The sequence below is a fragment of the Protopterus annectens genome, chromosome 2.part1, assembly GCF_019279795.1.
Source record: "Protopterus annectens isolate FY-2018-M chromosome 2.part1, PAN1.0, whole genome shotgun sequence".
Classification (NCBI taxonomy): domain Eukaryota; kingdom Metazoa; phylum Chordata; order Ceratodontiformes; family Protopteridae; genus Protopterus; species Protopterus annectens.
In genome coordinates, this window is record NC_056729.1 from 784551661 (window position 1) to 784569227 (window position 17567).

Here is a 17567-nt window from a genome sequence, read left to right on the forward strand (position 1 = left end):
ACCCAAAAAAAGATGGCCCTTGGAGGCCAATACTGGATCTGTCCTTTCTAAACCTGTTTCTAAAATTTCCATCATTCAGGATGTTATCCCTACAAAACCCCTTCTTCCACTATTGCCAGCACAGGCCTATATGGCCACACTCTACTTGAAGGAAGCCTATCTCCATATCCCCATAAAACCCTCCCACAGAAAATATATTTGCATTTTACTGGGCCCTATTCACACTATCAACTTGCAGCCTTGCCCCTTTGATTTATGTACCGCTCCCAGGATATTTATAAAATGCCTAGCTCCAGCTGTAGCCTTTTGCAGAACCAAAGTTGTCCATATTTATCCCTACATAGATGATCTCCTCATTCTAGAGAGGGCACACTACAAAACCATCTGCAATTCTCCATTTCAGAGACTGGGGTTCACTGTCAACATCCCAAAATCATCCTTAACCCCTCGGCAGGACAAAATCTTTCTGGGCTGCAGGATCAGAAAGGACATGATGCAGACATTCCTCCCTCAGGACAAAGTTCTGTCCCTTTCTACCCACTTCAAAGACCTAACAGAGTCAACAAAATGCCCCATTTGGGATTCACCTTACCAGACACCTGCAGCAACTGGAAAGACCCCAAAAGTACCTCACCAAGAGGATCATGGGACTCGAAACAGATGCCCTATGTAGTTAGGCTAAAACTCCAGCTCTACTCAGTTGCTTACTGCCTACTCGGAGGCGATCTGTGCCTGACTTATAAAGCCATGTCCAACCAAGAATTAATGGACATGCTCCACCTCAGGAAATCCAAATCCCTTAGAGCTACGTGCTCCAGGGACTTAAACCTCAGCACAGAAATAAGTAGGACATGCTGGAGAGACAGATTCATATCCCAGAGGCTCCCCTCACTCGAACAAAATCCCAATCCATGTTAGGCAGACCCCTCAATGACCCTTTTCAAGAGAAATATTGACGAGTGGATGGGAGATCGTAGGTTTACCCCTGGGATCTCTTCTGTGTCCCTACTAGACAAAGGCACAGTCAACTAATCTGAAAGGGTGGTGAAAGCCAAACACTCTGGCTAGGCTTATAAATGCCCTAGGGCAGATAGCCTAGTATCAACCTATGAACAAATAACTGCAAGACCATTCTGGCGGGTCCTGGGGCTAATGGCAGCCACCATCCCTATGCTGCCTTTGGCCAGAATGCATATGTGAAAACTCCAGTGGTACTTGAAGATTGTGTGGTCCCAACACAAACAACCCTTTCAACTTGCACTCCTGCCCTGCCTCAAGGCAGAACCAACAAATAATAATGAACCCAGGCCTTCCACTTCAACCCCCACCCAGCACATGCATACAGATGCATCAGACCTAGGTTGGGGGGCTTACTTGAATGGCTTCATTGTACAGGAGACATGGCATCCTGCCCTCCAAAAGAAACGCATCAATGTGAGGGAAATGACAGCAGTCCTGGCCCTGAAAGCTTTTCTCCCAGTCCTGCAACCAGGTCCCCTTCAAATTGTCACAGGGAGGGACCGAGTCCTACTGCCTTTGCCGGATAACGATCTGAATTTGGGACCTTGCCTCCAGAAACCTATCCCTGCAGGCTACATACATCCCTTCCCAGGACAACCAACAAGCAGATGTTCTCAACAGAACATCTTCTCTACGGCACGAGTGGATGCTGAACAGGGACATTTTTCTGGACGCTGTCCACTGATGGGGAACATTTTGGGTAGATTTGTTTGCCTCCCCAGAACAGACAACTCGAGAAATTCTGCACCAAGGAATACTCTCCATTGGCTTGGAGGGTAGATGCCTTCAGCATTCCATGGAAGGGACTGTTTCTGTATGCATTTCCACCCTTCCCTTTCATTCAAAGTCATCCTGAAGATCAGGAGAGACAAACCCAAAATCTTGCTGGTGACTCCCTATTGGCTAAGGCAGCACTTGTCTCCCCCCCCCCTATTACTCATTAGTCAAGGGCAGTCACCACAAGTTACCCCACAAGGTGGACCTACTTACACAACAGAAGGGATCACGAATTCATCCTCACCTACAGACGTTGGGTCTAACACTTTAGGTAAACTTTTAATCCCTTTCAGACGCCACTACTCTGAGGGTGTGCTTTCTGTCCTGAGGGACGCCAGGAAACCTACTACAAGGAGGTCCTACATGTCAAAGTGGGAAAAATTCTCCATGTGGTGTCTACATAGGCACAGGGATCCCGTTCAAGCAGGTACCCCTCTAGTCCTTGTGTGTGAACTGATCAGGGCTGGCCTTTCCTATCTGCCATCTCTGCCTGCTTGCCACTAGAACCCCCCTCTACTAGCCAGGCTGGATGTTAAATTATTCCTGAAAGGGTCTTTACTTCAGACGACCAAGAAAACCCTTCCCACCACTTTGGGACCTAAACTTCATCCTGGAAAAACTCACTGCCTCCTTTCGAGCCAGCCAGTTCCGCAACAATCCAAATATGCACATGGAAGACTGTTCTGCTGGTGGCCCTTACCTCTGTTAGAAGGGTGTCTGGTACAAGCTCTTATGGTCTGTCCATGCTACACCATCTTCCACAAGGACAGGATAACTCTGCGCACTAACCCTTTCATGCCAAAGGTGGTAAATGAACTGTCCCTAAATCAGTCCATTCACCTACCTCCTTCCCCTCTCCTACTAATAACAGTGAGGATACTGCGTTCCCTGGATGTTCACAGGCATCAGTCCATCAGAAAATCTAACCAACTCTTTGTTATTCTTCCATCCCAGAGTCCTGGGCAAAGCAGTCTCCAAACCATTTCCTGCTGGATAAGAAAATATTTTGCTTCTGCTGCTCCCACCATGGCAAGGACCTAGGCCAAGGAGTAAGAGCTCATTCTACCAGGGCCGTGATGTCCTCCAAAGCCTTCCTCAAAGGTCTGGACACTGCCTCCATTGTAGAAGCAGCAACCTGGTCCACCATACACACTTTTTCACCAGACTGTAAATTGGACCACGTCTCCAGAGCCAAGGCAGGGTTTGCTAGGGCAATCCTGCAGGGTTTTCTGGAATCTGCTACCTCTACCCTTCCTTCTAACTAAGCTGTGGCACTCTCCCATACTAAGAATACTGCAACATAGGAATAGAAGGAAATAGAATAGTTGTGTAAAATCTTACCATAACCATGGATGTCCTCTTCCATGTTGCAGTATTCCTCCCCTCACCTAGCCTTTTTTTTTTTTTTTTTTTTTCCCCCTATTGACCTGTCTAAAGGACACCCTGGAGCACCCACTAGACTACGGTCAGACTAGCCACCATATGGCACCTTGCACCTCTTGTGGACATATTTTTGGCTGCCTATTTTTGACTGCCCAACTGAGCTTTAAATTTTGAGGTCTGTGCGTGCAGATGTCCCATTTTAAGGTCCCTGGTTTATGGCCCTATGTTTGATGTCCCACACACCTACAGCAATCAGGCTTGAGCTTTTGTATATGAACCAATGTTCAGATCTCCTGAAGCAGGGAATCCCACACTAAAATACTGCAGCATGGAAGAGAAGGACTTGTATGGTTATGGTAAGATTTTACACAACTATTCTGTCTGCATAGAAGACTTCACTGTAAAGAAACTGTTCCTAGTATATTTTAAGTTACGCTAATATGTTTGAGTTATGCTTGTGATTTCATAAAGTTATGAAACTTGTGTGCAACAATTTCCAATAGTTTGTCCTTGTTCATGCACTGGTTTGTATTAATTTTACTAATGAATACATTAAAGGAAATGGTCTTTTGTTTCAGTTATTGTTGGAACCAATGGAGTCTGGTAGAGTAGTTGTACTTATGGGCTCAACATCTGATCTTGCCCATTGTGAGAAAATCAAGAAATCATGTGCCAGCTATGGTATTCCATGCGAGTTAAGAGTCACTTCTGCTCACAAAGGTCCAGATGAAACTCTACGGATTAAAGCAAAATATGAAGGTAAATATGCATCCCTGTCTTAGTTAATATGTCAGTTGCTTTAAAATGTGTGTTAATGTTTAACTTTTGTAGGTTGAGTTGGTTATTGTGAGCATTTAGAAGTAACTAGTAAAGATATTCTTCTGAAGCATTTTATTGCCGATTTAATTGTTTGCATAGTCATTGCGCCCCTAAGCAGCCATGAAATAAAAAATGGACTGCACATGGTAGTACCAACTGCATGTTTTCCAACTGTGACAGTTAACATGATTCCCCAGCCCCATGTATGAAATGGGGGGAAAGGACTGCTAAATGTTTCACAATGCAGAAGTGAAGTAGCAAGTTTTTTTTTTATCTAGTCTGCATCAGCTAAAGCACTGCTGGCAATTCCTTGCCATTGGAGTACAAAGTTTCTTGATCCAGTTGCTTCTTGTCTGGTCAGTCTTGTAATACCAGACTGATTCAGTCCAAGTTAGCTGTTTCTGATTTATTTTTTTTGCATTTAGGCTTTTCCCACTTCCCTGCCTACTGTCTCTCTTCACCTCCATGGTAGTACTTGTAGATATTTTTCCATTTCCCTTAATGTTGCTAGTGGTTTATGGTGTGGCCATCCGGGTAGCCTGTGTTTTTTTTTTTTGTTGTTGTTTGTTTTGGTCCCTTACAGTAGCGCGTGATAAGTGTCCCCTTAGGTGAGGGTTTACTTTGTTCCATGTGTTATGCACTCCTGCACACACCTAAAGAGGGCTGCTGCAAGTACACAGCCTGGCAGAGTTAAGTACATAATCCTGGTCCCTATGATAACATTACACGCATTCAAGTCTGCAGTTATTTCCTTTGGAACTTGTTCATTTTGTAGGTTATTTTTACTGCAGTAGCTACTTTGACAGCTTTTCAGCAGTATTTGAATTTGATGACTGTATGCCTTGGTTAAAGTTGCACACAATCTGTTGTGTGCATCTTGATATTGCTTGTGCAGTTTGACACTGAGTAAATTCATATTGAAAGCTCAACATTTTCACTAGTAGTGGAGGATGGTCTCAAAGTATTGTGTACCCTGTGTTTATGAAAACAAGCCCCATGAGAATTGGAAAAATGTGGGTATGATTTGGACTTGGTTACTGAGCTGGAAAACTGTGAGTATGTTGTTGGGGTCTATATCCTCAGAAGTTCCATCGAATGCCTCTTCGACACTTAAATAGTGACAGCAGAAAATGCAGAATGTTCACATAAGTGATTTCTTTCCCTGGGAAAGAAATCGCTTGGCCATCCCTGTTTGCTATTTTCCCCACTGTAGTGCAATCTCTGAGTTGGTATGTTTAGTTGGGGGGGGGGCAAAGTCCCCCCCCCACTTTGTAGTGATGTGTGTTTGTTTTGAGGGCAAGCGATTTCTTTCCCATAGAAAGTGCAGATGTGAACGTTCAGCAGTTTGTGCTTTTGTTTGCGTGTCGAAGAGGCATTTGATGGAATGCCTCTTAGAGGATGTAATATAGACCCATGTTGTTGCAGTACTGTTGCTTACTGGAAGAGTAGAGGGTATTGCAGTGCAAAGGGTTTGAACACAGTTATGTTCACTTACGTAGATGTGATGCTGTAGTTTTGACAGAGGAAGATTGCATTTGAGGCCTATTCTAATTCTCCATTGGATTGTCAGACTGGCCACTTTCTCTTATTTGCATAACTGGTCTTGAGCAAGGATATTATGGATGCCTCAGTAGAACATGGTGCTCACAGCTCAGATTGCAGTACTTGCTTTTAACAGAGAGAGTGCATATAAGTAAAAAGTAGATTAACATTAACAGCACGGACTGAACTTGCACTTTAGGAACAACTTTGAGACAATTATTTTCAGTGTCAGGCAATGCAGTATATTAACTCAAGTTAGGAAGCAACATATTTCCAGATGTTTGTGTTTCAATGTTGCCGACTGAGGGCTACTGCAAGCAGATAACCCAAATGTGATGACTTCAATTGTGAATACATTGTAACATCTGCATTGATGGTAAGTGTACACAACTGTGCTTTCTTATGAGGGTTATTTTCATAAACGCAGTGTGGCACTCTTTGCAATTGTGGGAGTAGAGGCATCGGGCTCCTGTCACATTGAAAGTTCTGGAGAGCATGATTGATAAATGGATACTCAGAGCAGTAGAATGTAAGAGGGGAGATGTGCAATTTGGATTTAGATCAGGATGTAGCACAAGTGATCGATGTTTGTCATGTGACAGGTGGCTGAGAAGCTAGATAAGAGTAGAGTGTCCAACTGGGCATTCCTAGACTTGGGGAAAGCATATGAGGTCCCAAAAAAGCTGATTTGGGCAGTACTTTGGTTCAAAACCCCAGAAACTTTGTAGAATTAGTGCAGGCTATGTACAAGGACACACTGACTCTAGTACGAACAGTGTTCAGCCTCTTAGAGGGGCTTCCCAGTGGGAAGGGTTTGCCTCTAAGCCCACTGCTGAACATACTGGTGATGGACTACATTAGCAAATAGGTCAGAGGGGACCGATCAACAAAATTGCTGTATGCAGACAATGTGGCGTTATATGCAGACTGAGCAAGAACTTCAGCAAAGGATAGGAGAATGGAATGCAAAATTGAAGGCACTTGAGATGAACCTAAGTAGAGAAGACTGGTGATGGCAGCAAATTGAGGAAATATGAATAAGCTGACAATTGAGAGAGAAGGGAAATAGCTGATCAGGTAAACAGCTTCAAATATTTGGGAGGGGTGGTGGAGTAGAAAGGAGGTTTGAAGACGTCAAAGCTAGAATCGAAGGGGCTGCAGCCAACTGGCATAGTCTCTGGTGTAGTCTGACAGAAGAATGCCAAAGAAGCTGAAAAGTAAAGTGTACACGACAGTGGTGCAACCAATAATGTATGGTACAGAAACCTGGGCAGTAAAGGCAGAGCAGATGAGGAAGCTAGAGGTGATTGAAACGGGGTCTGTATTAGATTGGATGTTTAGGTGAGCAAACAGCTAAACATCAATCTTCTAATATCGAAAGCAAAAAATGGCGAATGGCTGCTTTAATGCAGGGAAAGATTTCCCTTGGTTGTTCGCTGGATTTTACAGTTTCCTGTACTGTAGAGCGATCTTGGGAGTTGGTGTATATAGTTAGGGGGTGTGGGGGCAAAGCCCCCCACTTACTTTGAATGTAAAGTTTTTTTTTTTTTTTGTTTTAGTGGCCAAAGGATGTTTCCCTGGGATGTTTGCTGTTTTCAGATTCGATATTAGATCGATGTTTAGGTGTTTGATCACCTAAACATTTGATCTTCAAATATATAGACCCATTTAAATAAAGTGCCTGAGAAGGGTAATAGGATGCACACTGTGGGACAGGTAAAGAAATAAGGGCATAAAAATAGACAAAGTAGCTCCAGTTGCAGAAAAGGTCAGAGAGAAGAGATTATGGTGGTTTGGACACGTGCAGAAAAGCAAAGACAATCTGGTGATGATTTGGGACAGACAGGAAGAAAAGAGGAGATGGGGAAGTCCAGTAAAGAGGTGGATGGATTTTATGAAAGATCTGCTACAGTCAGGCAGGAGGGTCTACGAAGGCAGGAGTGTGGCATTGATTAGAGAGATGGTGTCAGTTGACACTGTTCCCTGACCCCATGTAGAAAATGGGAGGGGGGGGGCTGCCGATTACACAATGCAGAAATAGTGGCAAATTTTTTTTGAAAGTATTTCAAGCCTGGGTCAACTAAAGCACTTCTGGTGATTTCTTTACTAGAGTTTCCAGCCACCTTCCCCTTCACCGATCTGTTTTTTTAAACCTGGTGATTTTAAACTGCCCACCTCCTGAGCTTGATAAGCGCCTCCCTTTCTACACTACTGTTGAATTATTTGCTATTATCTGTGCTTACATTGAAGATGTGCATTTTAGTTTCTCAGTCTGTTGTACTGATTTACTTGCTCTGAATGCATTATCTAGCTTAGCTGTTGGATAAAATGTATTTTTACACCTCAGCAAGCACTCTTTACCTAAATAGGTCCATGGATTTTCCATCTGGTGCACTGGGAAGGTAGCCTGGTCTTTTTAGGTTGAGGAAGCACTTGATATTTTTGCATGTCGTTTTATTGGCTGGAGGGCTTATTAATCCTATCTCATTGTGTGCCTTGATAAATGATGCACAGTTGTGTCTCTTGGTTCATTTATACGAAGTGAAGACTTTTATTGAATAATCACACTTTTTTGTAAGCCGTTTTAAAGTACATTGGCATAAAGTTTTTGGTAGCATTTCACTCTGAACACTCCTTTACTGTGCTTTTACATTGGGAATACTGAGATTATTCATTTAGTGTCAGTAAGTGTTTACCTTCTCTTCTATACTGTGACTGTACTTTAGCAGTTTCAAAAAAAGTCTGCTGCTTTAGGTATTTGTACTGTATTGCATTATTAGTTGTGGGTAGTTTGTGTGGTCATCTTACACTTGAGCTCCAAACCAGCTGTTCTGTATTAAGGTGGTGTTTTTCTGCACCCTTGTGGCAGAAGTGTGCTGCTCTAACCCGAGTTTGGGATTGCTGGTGGAAGGCTTATTGTATGCTTTTCTGACTGGTAGCTTAAACTTGTTTCCCTTTGCTTGTATTTAAGCCTCACATTGGTGCGGTGCTGCTCTTTGTGCAGCAGTTGGTAGTGCCCTTGTGTAGATGCAAAAGCCTAGAAGCACACTTCTTCCTTAAACTGCTGTCGGTGAAACCCTTCCAAGCTTTGCTGCTGCTCTAGGAGCAACTCTGTTGCGCTCTATGCAGCCATTGCCTTATTGATCATCCTTAGCCTACACAAAGTATAGGTCCTGCTTGCAGTCTTTGTGCTAGCAGCAAAAGTCCTGTCAAATTAACCTATTCCCTTACCTAATAAAACGTGCAGTAAGAGCCTGCCTTCATGGGTGGGCAGTTTCCCATCATATTTTTGGGCATCCTGAGGCAATGTAGCAATTGTCTTATGTCAGACAACCACTTACTCTTGAAACAAGCAAATACTTTATGCGAGAGATGTAGTTATACTGTGAAACTGGACTCGGTGAAGGACAGATTGAATGCCAGACAGGAAACTGGTTGTCAGTGCAGGCACACTTCCCGCACTAAATAAGGACACGACACGCACTCCCACATATGTGGAGGTACTCACTTGTAACTTAAAAGATCAGAGGCCTCCCAAACGGAAACCACTTACATATACAGCAGTGCAAAAAACCTGCACACACACACACCCCAGTGCCTCAACAAATAGGCCCATAAGGTATTGGTCATAGATCTCTCCATTGTGAGAGACATTATGTTCCCCTCACCAGGTAGGATAAGTAGCAGGTTATGGTTAACTGCTTGTCAGGTGCCAGGATCTGTCAAGCACCTGCACTCTACCACAATTACCAGTATGACGGTCATGGTTCATGTGGAGGTCAATGACTTGAGACATACCTTAATGGACTACATGAAAAGACAGACTTGACTTAGCTCGCAGATTGTGTCGCAGGCAGCTATAAGCCTAGCCTTCAACAGCATTCTACCCTCTCCAAAGAGGATTCCCCAACACAAAGAAAAAAATTGACTAACAGTTGCCTTAGCTTCTGGTGTCAGTCCAGAAGATTAGATATCTGTGTGCCTAGGAAGACATAGTTGACAGGCCACACTGCTTTGACAGAGATTGTCTGCTTTTGGATAGTGGCAAATGCATGTGCCTTTTCTAGGCAGTGTCAAAACAACCAACTTCCCAACATTAAAATCCAGCCACTGCTGCTTAATGCCAAGAGTCTAAACAAGAAACTGCACGCCCTGGCAGCACTGCTCACATTGGAAGATGCTGATGTCTGTGCAGTCACCAAGACATGGTTCAAAGGCATGGAAGCACCCCAACTGTGCAGGACTACAATGCCTTCCATATGTTCAGGCCACAAACTGACAGCAAAAGAACCAAAGGGAGGTGTAGTAACAATCTTTAAGGAGAAGTACACCTAGGGGACTGGTCAAACAGTGTGACTCTTGCGGTACTGCATATATAATTATGGACAAGGCCCCCTACCACATCATAGCTAGCTATGTGTCCCCCACCATGAAACTGGAAAAGCATACCTGGACTTAACTGGAGTCATCAAACACTTTACGCATGGGTGATTTTTAATTATCCTACCATTGACTGGCAAATGTACATGACCAAAAACATACTGGCTCGGAGATTCTTAGACTTTATCAGTGCATATGGAACAGCTAGTCAGCACCTACACAAGAGGCTGAAATGTCCTGGGCAGTAGTACTTGCTAACATGGGAGAGCAATTCCATCCCCCCCCCATGACATCCTCCCTGGTAACATCTGACTGTCAGTCTCATCCGATATAAGACTAGATGCCCTATCAAGTTCAAAAATGCTTGAATTTTTCTAAGACAAATTACTTCCTACTAAGTGGTCTAAAAAGTTTCAAAGCACCCCCCCCAAATATAAATAACATTGACTCCTTTGCAGAGATGCAGACGAATGTCCTGTATAACCACTTAAGCAGTTGTATAGAATTTTGCTGTACCTGATCAAATTTAAAATCGTCTTGCCAAAAAAAGCCACCCTGGTTGGACCCCTAGTATAAACAAGGCTATACAGTAAGCAAAAGAAACTAATGTCCAAGAACAAGAGGGAACTGGCTCAGCAGATGAAGAAATCCTTCTCTGTCTTAAACAAATTGGTGATCTTGCCAAGTCCTCCAAAGCTAATTACAAACAAAAAATAAGTCTCCCTTGCTAAGGATAAAGTACAGGTGTGTTCACTTAGCATAAATGCAGATGTTAGTGTATTCACTGTTGCAGTCATTACATTTGGTTTATCTGCTTGCAGGTAGTCCTCAGTCGGCCTGATTATCAAAGTCTTGGGGTCCTGTGTCTGTTGCTGTCTCATCTTCCATGATGTCAGGTAGTCAGGGGTATAAAGCATGCAGCCAACGCCATTACATCAGTTTTTCTTGCCCTAGATGGGTGCCCCCATAATGGGAAGCAACTGTATACAAGGTTACACCTCCAACAAAAAGCAAATGCACCAGAAAGCTTAAATACAGTAAACAAGAAGAAAGGTATAGCCAATAGAAGTCAGGGGGCTGGAGGGAGGGTAACCAGGGCTGCAACCGTGAATACATTCTAACCTCTACATTTATGTTGAGTGTATACATTCTAACCTCTACATTTAAAGTGTACACAACTGTACTATGTTCTTCGTCTTTCACTGTTGGTCATTACATTTGGGTAGGTTCCCAAAGCTAAGGAAGGGAGGAGGCAGTTAGAGAGCGTTAGGACCAGCTATTAGGCCTTGCAAGATTGCAATGGCAAAACCAGCTCTGGATTTAGAAAAAATTGTCTAATAATGCTTGGTGAAGGTATGTACAGAACTCCAGGTAGCAGCTTCTAGGATGTCCCTGGTAGGAACACCTCTGAGAGGCTGTAGAAGTAGATGCAGCCCTGGTGGAATGGGGTCTTATCCCCTGTGGGGAAGGTTTTCCATGGTGCTTATAGCAGAAATGAATGCAATGGCCTATCCACTTAGAAATGGTTTGCTTTGAAATGGCCTTCCCCTCTGCCCCTGCAGCAAATGCCACCAGCAACTGTTCAGATTTCCTGAGAGGATTAGTCCTGTCCTAGTAAAATCTTAAGTTGTCTGTGCACGTCGAAGGAGTATAGTATTCATTCCCCTTTGTTCTGTGGGTTTGGAAAAGAAGGTTGGCAGATGGACTGATTAAGGGCCACACTGGATACCACCTTGGGCATAAAGGAAGGATTGATCCTGAGGGGGCACCCTGTTTGCATGAAAGATGAAGAAAGGCTCCACTACCATGAAGGCCTGTAATTCAGATACCCTTCTTGCTGAAGTGATGGCTAGAAGGAAGGCTGTTTTCCAAGAAAAGAATTTCAAATCTGCAGTTGCAGCTGTCTCAAAGGGAGGTAGTGAGCTTTTCCAATACAAAGTTAAGGTCCCAGGCTGGAGTAGGGGTCTCCTGGGTGGTCTTAAGTTATTGGCTCTCCTGAGAATTGCTTCAGCAGTGGATGAGAAGAGGGGTGGCTCCATATTATAATGTGCTGAAATGGCCGAGGCATGAATTTTAATGGAAGAGAAGGAAAGGACCTTGTGAAGCATCTCCGTTACATATTGAATGTGATAAATTGGGCACTGTTGTGCCCATCCCCCCTGGTTTGGCTCCAGGAACAGAATCTTTTCCACTTTTCAGCATAGGATTTCCTAGTACTAGGCCTCCTTGCCTCCAGAATGACATCCATCACTTACTTACTGAGGGATGGTAATGGAGAGCTCAGATAATTAGCCAGGCTGCAAGGTTCAGGGTTTGAAGCTGGGTGTGCAGAATCTGGCCCTTCTGCTGGGACAGGAGGGAAGGGGTCTGAGGCAGGTGCCATGGTACAAGGGGTCTGAGGCAGGTGCCATGGTACAAGCAGTGACACTGCGCAAGTGGGGGGTACCAGTGTTGGCGTGGCCACTCTGGTGCAGTGAGTATTGTCCTTGGCTTGTCCTGTTTGATCTTTAGTTGAACATTTGGAGAGGATAGGCAGAGGGGGGAAAGGCATAAACTTTTCAGGTTTTTCCAGGTGAAGGACAGGGCATCCACTTTCCAAGCTTGTCTGTGGGGAGTCCTTGTTCAGAATTTGTCCAATTGGTAGTTCTGAGGGAGGGGAAACCGATCTCTGAGCTCCATTTTTTTTCTCAAAATGTTGAGTACGTTTAGTTTCCACTCGTGTGGGTCCATGAGATTTCTGCTTAGGTTGTCTGCCAGTGTATTTAGCTTGCCTGGCAGGAATTGAGCTTGTAGGTGCACTTGGTAGCTCAACGCTGTGTTCCACAGTGCCATGGCTAGTCCACAGAGAGGGTATGAGTGGGTAACCCCCCTGCTTGTTTATGTACCACATAACAGTGGTGGTGTCTGTCTTTACCAATAATTGTTTTGGAATAATATGGTCCTTGAAGGCCGTCAGAGAATTCTGTACAGCTAACATTTCTTTTTGATTCATATGCAGGTGCATTTGACTCTGGTTCCATTTGCCTTGAATGCACTGCCCTGCCAAGTGAGCCCCCCATGCATAGTCTGATGAGTCTTTGGGCGGCAGGGGGTAGAGTGAATGGCAGTCCCTTGTTGTCGTGGCAGGCCTCTGTCCCCAAATGAACTCTCTTTATACAAGGAATGATAGGAATCATTGATTCTAGGTCCTGAGAATGACACCATAAGCTTCTTAGATACCATTGTAATTCCTCATATGCAATCATGCATATGGAATTAGTAGAATGAAAGAGGCCATGAGCCCCAGTGCTTGCAGTATTTTCCTTGCAGATAGCTGGGTCTTTGTGGCCAGTAGGAAGTAGGCTGTCAAACTGGTTTCTCTGGCGTGATGTAGGCCATCTGGGAAGTTGTATTCCAGCTTGCTCCCAGGAATACAATTTGGCAGGGTACTAGCTGTGATTTATTTTAGTTTATGGTGTACCCCAGTGAAGTTTGTAGCTTCTTTACAAATGCCATATGATTTAATAGTAAGTCCTGGCTTTCTGCCTGAATTAGACAATCGTCCAGGTATGAGTATATTTGAATATTTCTTTGCCTGCAGAATGCAATGACTGGAGCTAGGCCCTTTATGAATACACTCGGTGCAGTAGATAAGCCATAGGGCAGTGCCGAGAACTGATGGTGCATGTAGCCTGCTCTAAAGCGTAGGTATTTTCTGCAAGACTCCCTTATTGGGATGTGCATGTAAGCTTCCTTTAAATCCAGTGTTGCCAACCAGGCATTTTTGCCTACATGGGAAGCAGCTGATGAAGAGGTAACATTTTTAATTTTGGGATTACCAAAAAGTGTTTAGGATAGACCGGTCCAGGATAGGATGCCAGGAATTGTCTTTTCTTGGTACCAGGAAAAGTCTCGAGTAAAACCCTTGCCCCCATTACTCTTCTGGGACAGGTTGAATAGCCCTGATACTTGTGAAAAAGAGAGAACCTGCTTTTGAGCCTCTGCCTACTGATTTGGGGGTAGGTCTGGCCAACCACTTGGTGTTGGTAAGGAGTGGAAGTGGAATCTGTATCCTTGGGTAACTACATTTAAAAAATCCATTTTTCCTGGGTAATGAGTTCCCAGTTTTTTGCATGCAGAGCGATCTTTCCCCCTAAAGGAACAGTCAGTTGAGCAGGGCTTAGAAGGTTTTAAGGTTGTCATTGTGACAGTTTACCATATGGGGGTGTCTTATTACTTCCAGCTTTGGAAGTGGATGCCCCCCACTTCTTAGGCCTGTGAGTACCTTGAGACTGAAGTCTGGGTGGTCTGCTGGTCCTGCGTTTGGACCGAGAAGGCCTGGAAGAGACAGGAAAGGACCAATTCTTAGAAGACCAGTGCCTACTAAATCTGGGAGGCTGTACTTGCAGGAAATCTTTTAACAGTTTGCATAGATTTAGCTTTTTTCCTCCATCTTTTTAAGTACTTTTGCTTTGTCAAATGGACTGCCTTGGTATAAGGGAGCGTCAAGTAATTTAGCTTTAACATGATCTGGCAAAGTTTTCTCCTTAAGCCAAGCATGCCTTTTAAGTACAGACCCAGTGACAGCAGCCCTGCAAGATGCCTCTAAATTAATCAAAACCGCATTGCAAAGTATGTTTACCAACTTGTTCAGCAGAATGCATTAAATCCTGCAATTCTTAATTTTCATCATTTTCATCACCGTCACGAATCGACATTTTCTGTTTAAGCAATCCAATAATATGGTGAAGAACATATGAAACTGGTAGTTTAAGGCCCTAATGGCCAAGTAGAAGTGTGTACCGTCTTACCCCATCTGTCCAGGGCCCTGGAATCTCTATCAGAGGGGGTAGTGTTTTTGGCAGTAGTAGCCTTAATGCCTTTGGGTCCCTGTGAAATGGTCTCTGGATCCGCAGTAGGATTCTTAGAGGAACTTCTGAGAGTCTGGTACTCTGTAATACCAGTCAGGTTTCCTGGGAGCTGGAGGTAGTGTTTGCGGCCAGGCTAGATTCTAAGAATGCATCATCTACAATGTGTAGTACAGGAGGGATAGCTAAAGGCATGTTTTGAGGTAGGAGTAAGAATTCCCTAAGCCTCTTTTTGAAGTCAGAGTAATCCTGGCTTTCCCATTGGAAATGCTTCCTGACAGTATGCAAAGTTTCACCAAAAGAGAGATCTGGAGGGGAAGCAGAGGGAATGGAGTCCTCTGCATCAGAATCCCCATAGGTAGATGAGGGCAAATCCTGGTCATCAGAAGAAACGGGTATTTCAGAATCCTGATCAGAAGAATCGGAAGGAAAATCAATTCTAGGTCTTTTAGAGGGAGAAGGGTGGCTTCCCCGGCTTCCCCTGGTTAGAGTAATAAGGCCTTCGGCCATTCTTTGTTTTTAGGCATAGGGGCCTAACCCATGCGGTTTAGGCATCTGTTTTCTAGGTGTGGATCGAGGTATAGGCCTTGAAGAAGATGGCATCTGTTTAATAGGCAAGTCAGGCCTGAATGCACCCTCAGAAGCCAGTGCCTGCACAGCGGCTCCGAACCCATCCAAGGTAGAGACATCTGCAGTTTCCATAGTTGAAGCCTCTCGTGGCATACTGGACTCTGAATGGGTCTCAGTAGAGGCCTGCGAATCTGAAGTAGCGGGTATCGGGCTGCGAAAGTGCCTCAGAGTACTGGCGAACTGTCGTTGGCAGCATTGGACCTATGTGGTCTGTCTTTATCTTTGCGTTTTTTCGGATGTCTATAGTCGGGTGGCTTACCGAAGCCCTTTCTGGATAATTAACACAGTACCAAAATAGTTAGATGTGAAAATGAACAGACTAGTAGTTTGAGGATTGAATAAGGCACAAAACTGACAGCGAGGGATGTCGTGGTCTGGGCCTAAGCAAGGAATGCAGTACGAATGAAAATCTTTGAGGTATGTTTTCCACAAGTAATACAATTAACTTTTACTGACATCGGTTTAGAGCAAGAAAAAGGATCCCAACGGGGTACTTAGCTTTGTTGAAGACTTCTGATCTGAAAGTCGAAAACGAAAATTTCGGGTGTCTGCCGACCGGCACCTGCAATCTGCTTCGTGCACTGCACGGCAAGAAAGACTGATGTAATGGTGTCTGCTGCATGCTTTATACCCATGACTACCTGTCATCATGGAAGATGAGACAGCAACTGACGCAGGACCCAAGACTTTGATAATCAGGCCAACTGAGGGCTGCCTGCAAGCAGATAACCCAAATGTAATGACTGCAACAGTGAAAACACTAAGAACATCTCATTCTTTAACTACATCCAGAATCTTAAAGGGGAATACCTGGCTATGTGCTGAACTGTTGGTGGATGATCGCCTGTACTCCTCTGAGGTAATAGCCAACCTGTTAGCTGACAGTTTGGTCATCTTGGTGCTCTCAAAGGCCAAAAACACTGCATCAGTGGGACCACACCGCATCCCAGGTTACCCGTTAAAGAAATTAAAACCTAACCAACAGTAATCCCCCTGTCCCCCTGTACAAAAGGGGCCATCAACCAACTGGGAATTATAGGCCCATAACCTTGACTAGCCTCATCTGCAAGGCCATAGAATCATTATGGACCTTAACAAGGACACACAATGGATGATCTCCAAACCCGGGATCTAGCCCAGTTTGGATTTATTAAAGGTAGATCATGCCTCTTAAACATGGTTGGCTTCATGGAGAAAGTCACCAAGGCCTTGGACGAGAGAGATGGTGCATAACCCCTATCTTGACCTAGTCACGTCATTTGACAGTCCCCCACTCTGGTATTGTAGAGTAACACTCCCGATTGGGAATAATCCCCGCATTACCAAATGAGTAGCCAACTGGCTCACTGACTGGACACAGTCAAAGTGGGTGATTTTTCATCTGTTGCAAAAGACCAGTCATCAGTGGTGTACCACAGTGTTCTGTGCTGAGCCCCTTACTGTTTGTAGTTTCTCAGAAGTCAGGCAGACTTGGACAAGCCTGTAGCTTACAGCTACAAACTGGGAGCAATCATTGAGTCCCCCCAGTAATGATATACTGCAGACAGGGTTACACAGACAAATGATTAAAGCCACGGATTAAAGTTAAAAATGCATTATTTTTCTGTTTTGGAAAGCCAGCATTCCTGCGATCTACATTTGTAGACCACACACGCTCTTGCGCTCTCTCACGCGCGCTCTCTCACGCGCGCTCTCTCACGCGCGCTCTCTCACGGAGACCCGGTGGTACATGATCTGTTACTCTGGTTGATAGCATTCTGAACTTTGGCTACATATCTGCAGTAGTAAGGAAATCCCACGTGGCACGTCTTATAAGTAAAGGCATCGCATCTAGATCTAAGGATGTTAAAATTCCATTATACTTTGCCCTCATCAGACCAATAATTGAATGTAGTGCTCCCTTTTGTGTCTACCTCAGCAGACATCTGCAACAATTGGAGAGAACAAGGAGGTTTCTCACCAAGAAATTAGAGTATACACAAGTCTTGTGTGGAACACCTGAAGGTCCTGTCACTGTATTCTGTCAACTACAGGTTGCTAAGGGTGACCTGTGCCTGGCGTACAGGGTAGTCTGTTACCCGGCCTTTGTGGAAATGCTACACATTAGTAAATCAGACTGCAGGAAGATCATTCGCTTTAGGGATTTTAACCTAGTCTGACTTGGAACAG

At 44.4% G+C, this 17567-nt stretch overlaps 1 protein-coding gene across 6 annotated transcripts in view; it reads left to right on the top strand.

Moving 5' to 3' along the window:
* The window catches only part of PAICS (phosphoribosylaminoimidazole carboxylase and phosphoribosylaminoimidazolesuccinocarboxamide synthase), a 1039115-nt gene that overhangs the window by 782536 nt on the left and 239012 nt on the right, over positions 1 to 17567 (top strand). For all 6 annotated transcript variants that reach the window (XM_044062488.1, XM_044062489.1, XM_044062490.1 and 3 more), the window contains one exon: positions 3759 to 3939. In XM_044062488.1, coding sequence (XP_043918423.1) covers positions 3759 to 3939 — 181 coding nt within the window. The remainder of the gene's footprint in view (positions 1 to 3758; positions 3940 to 17567) is intronic.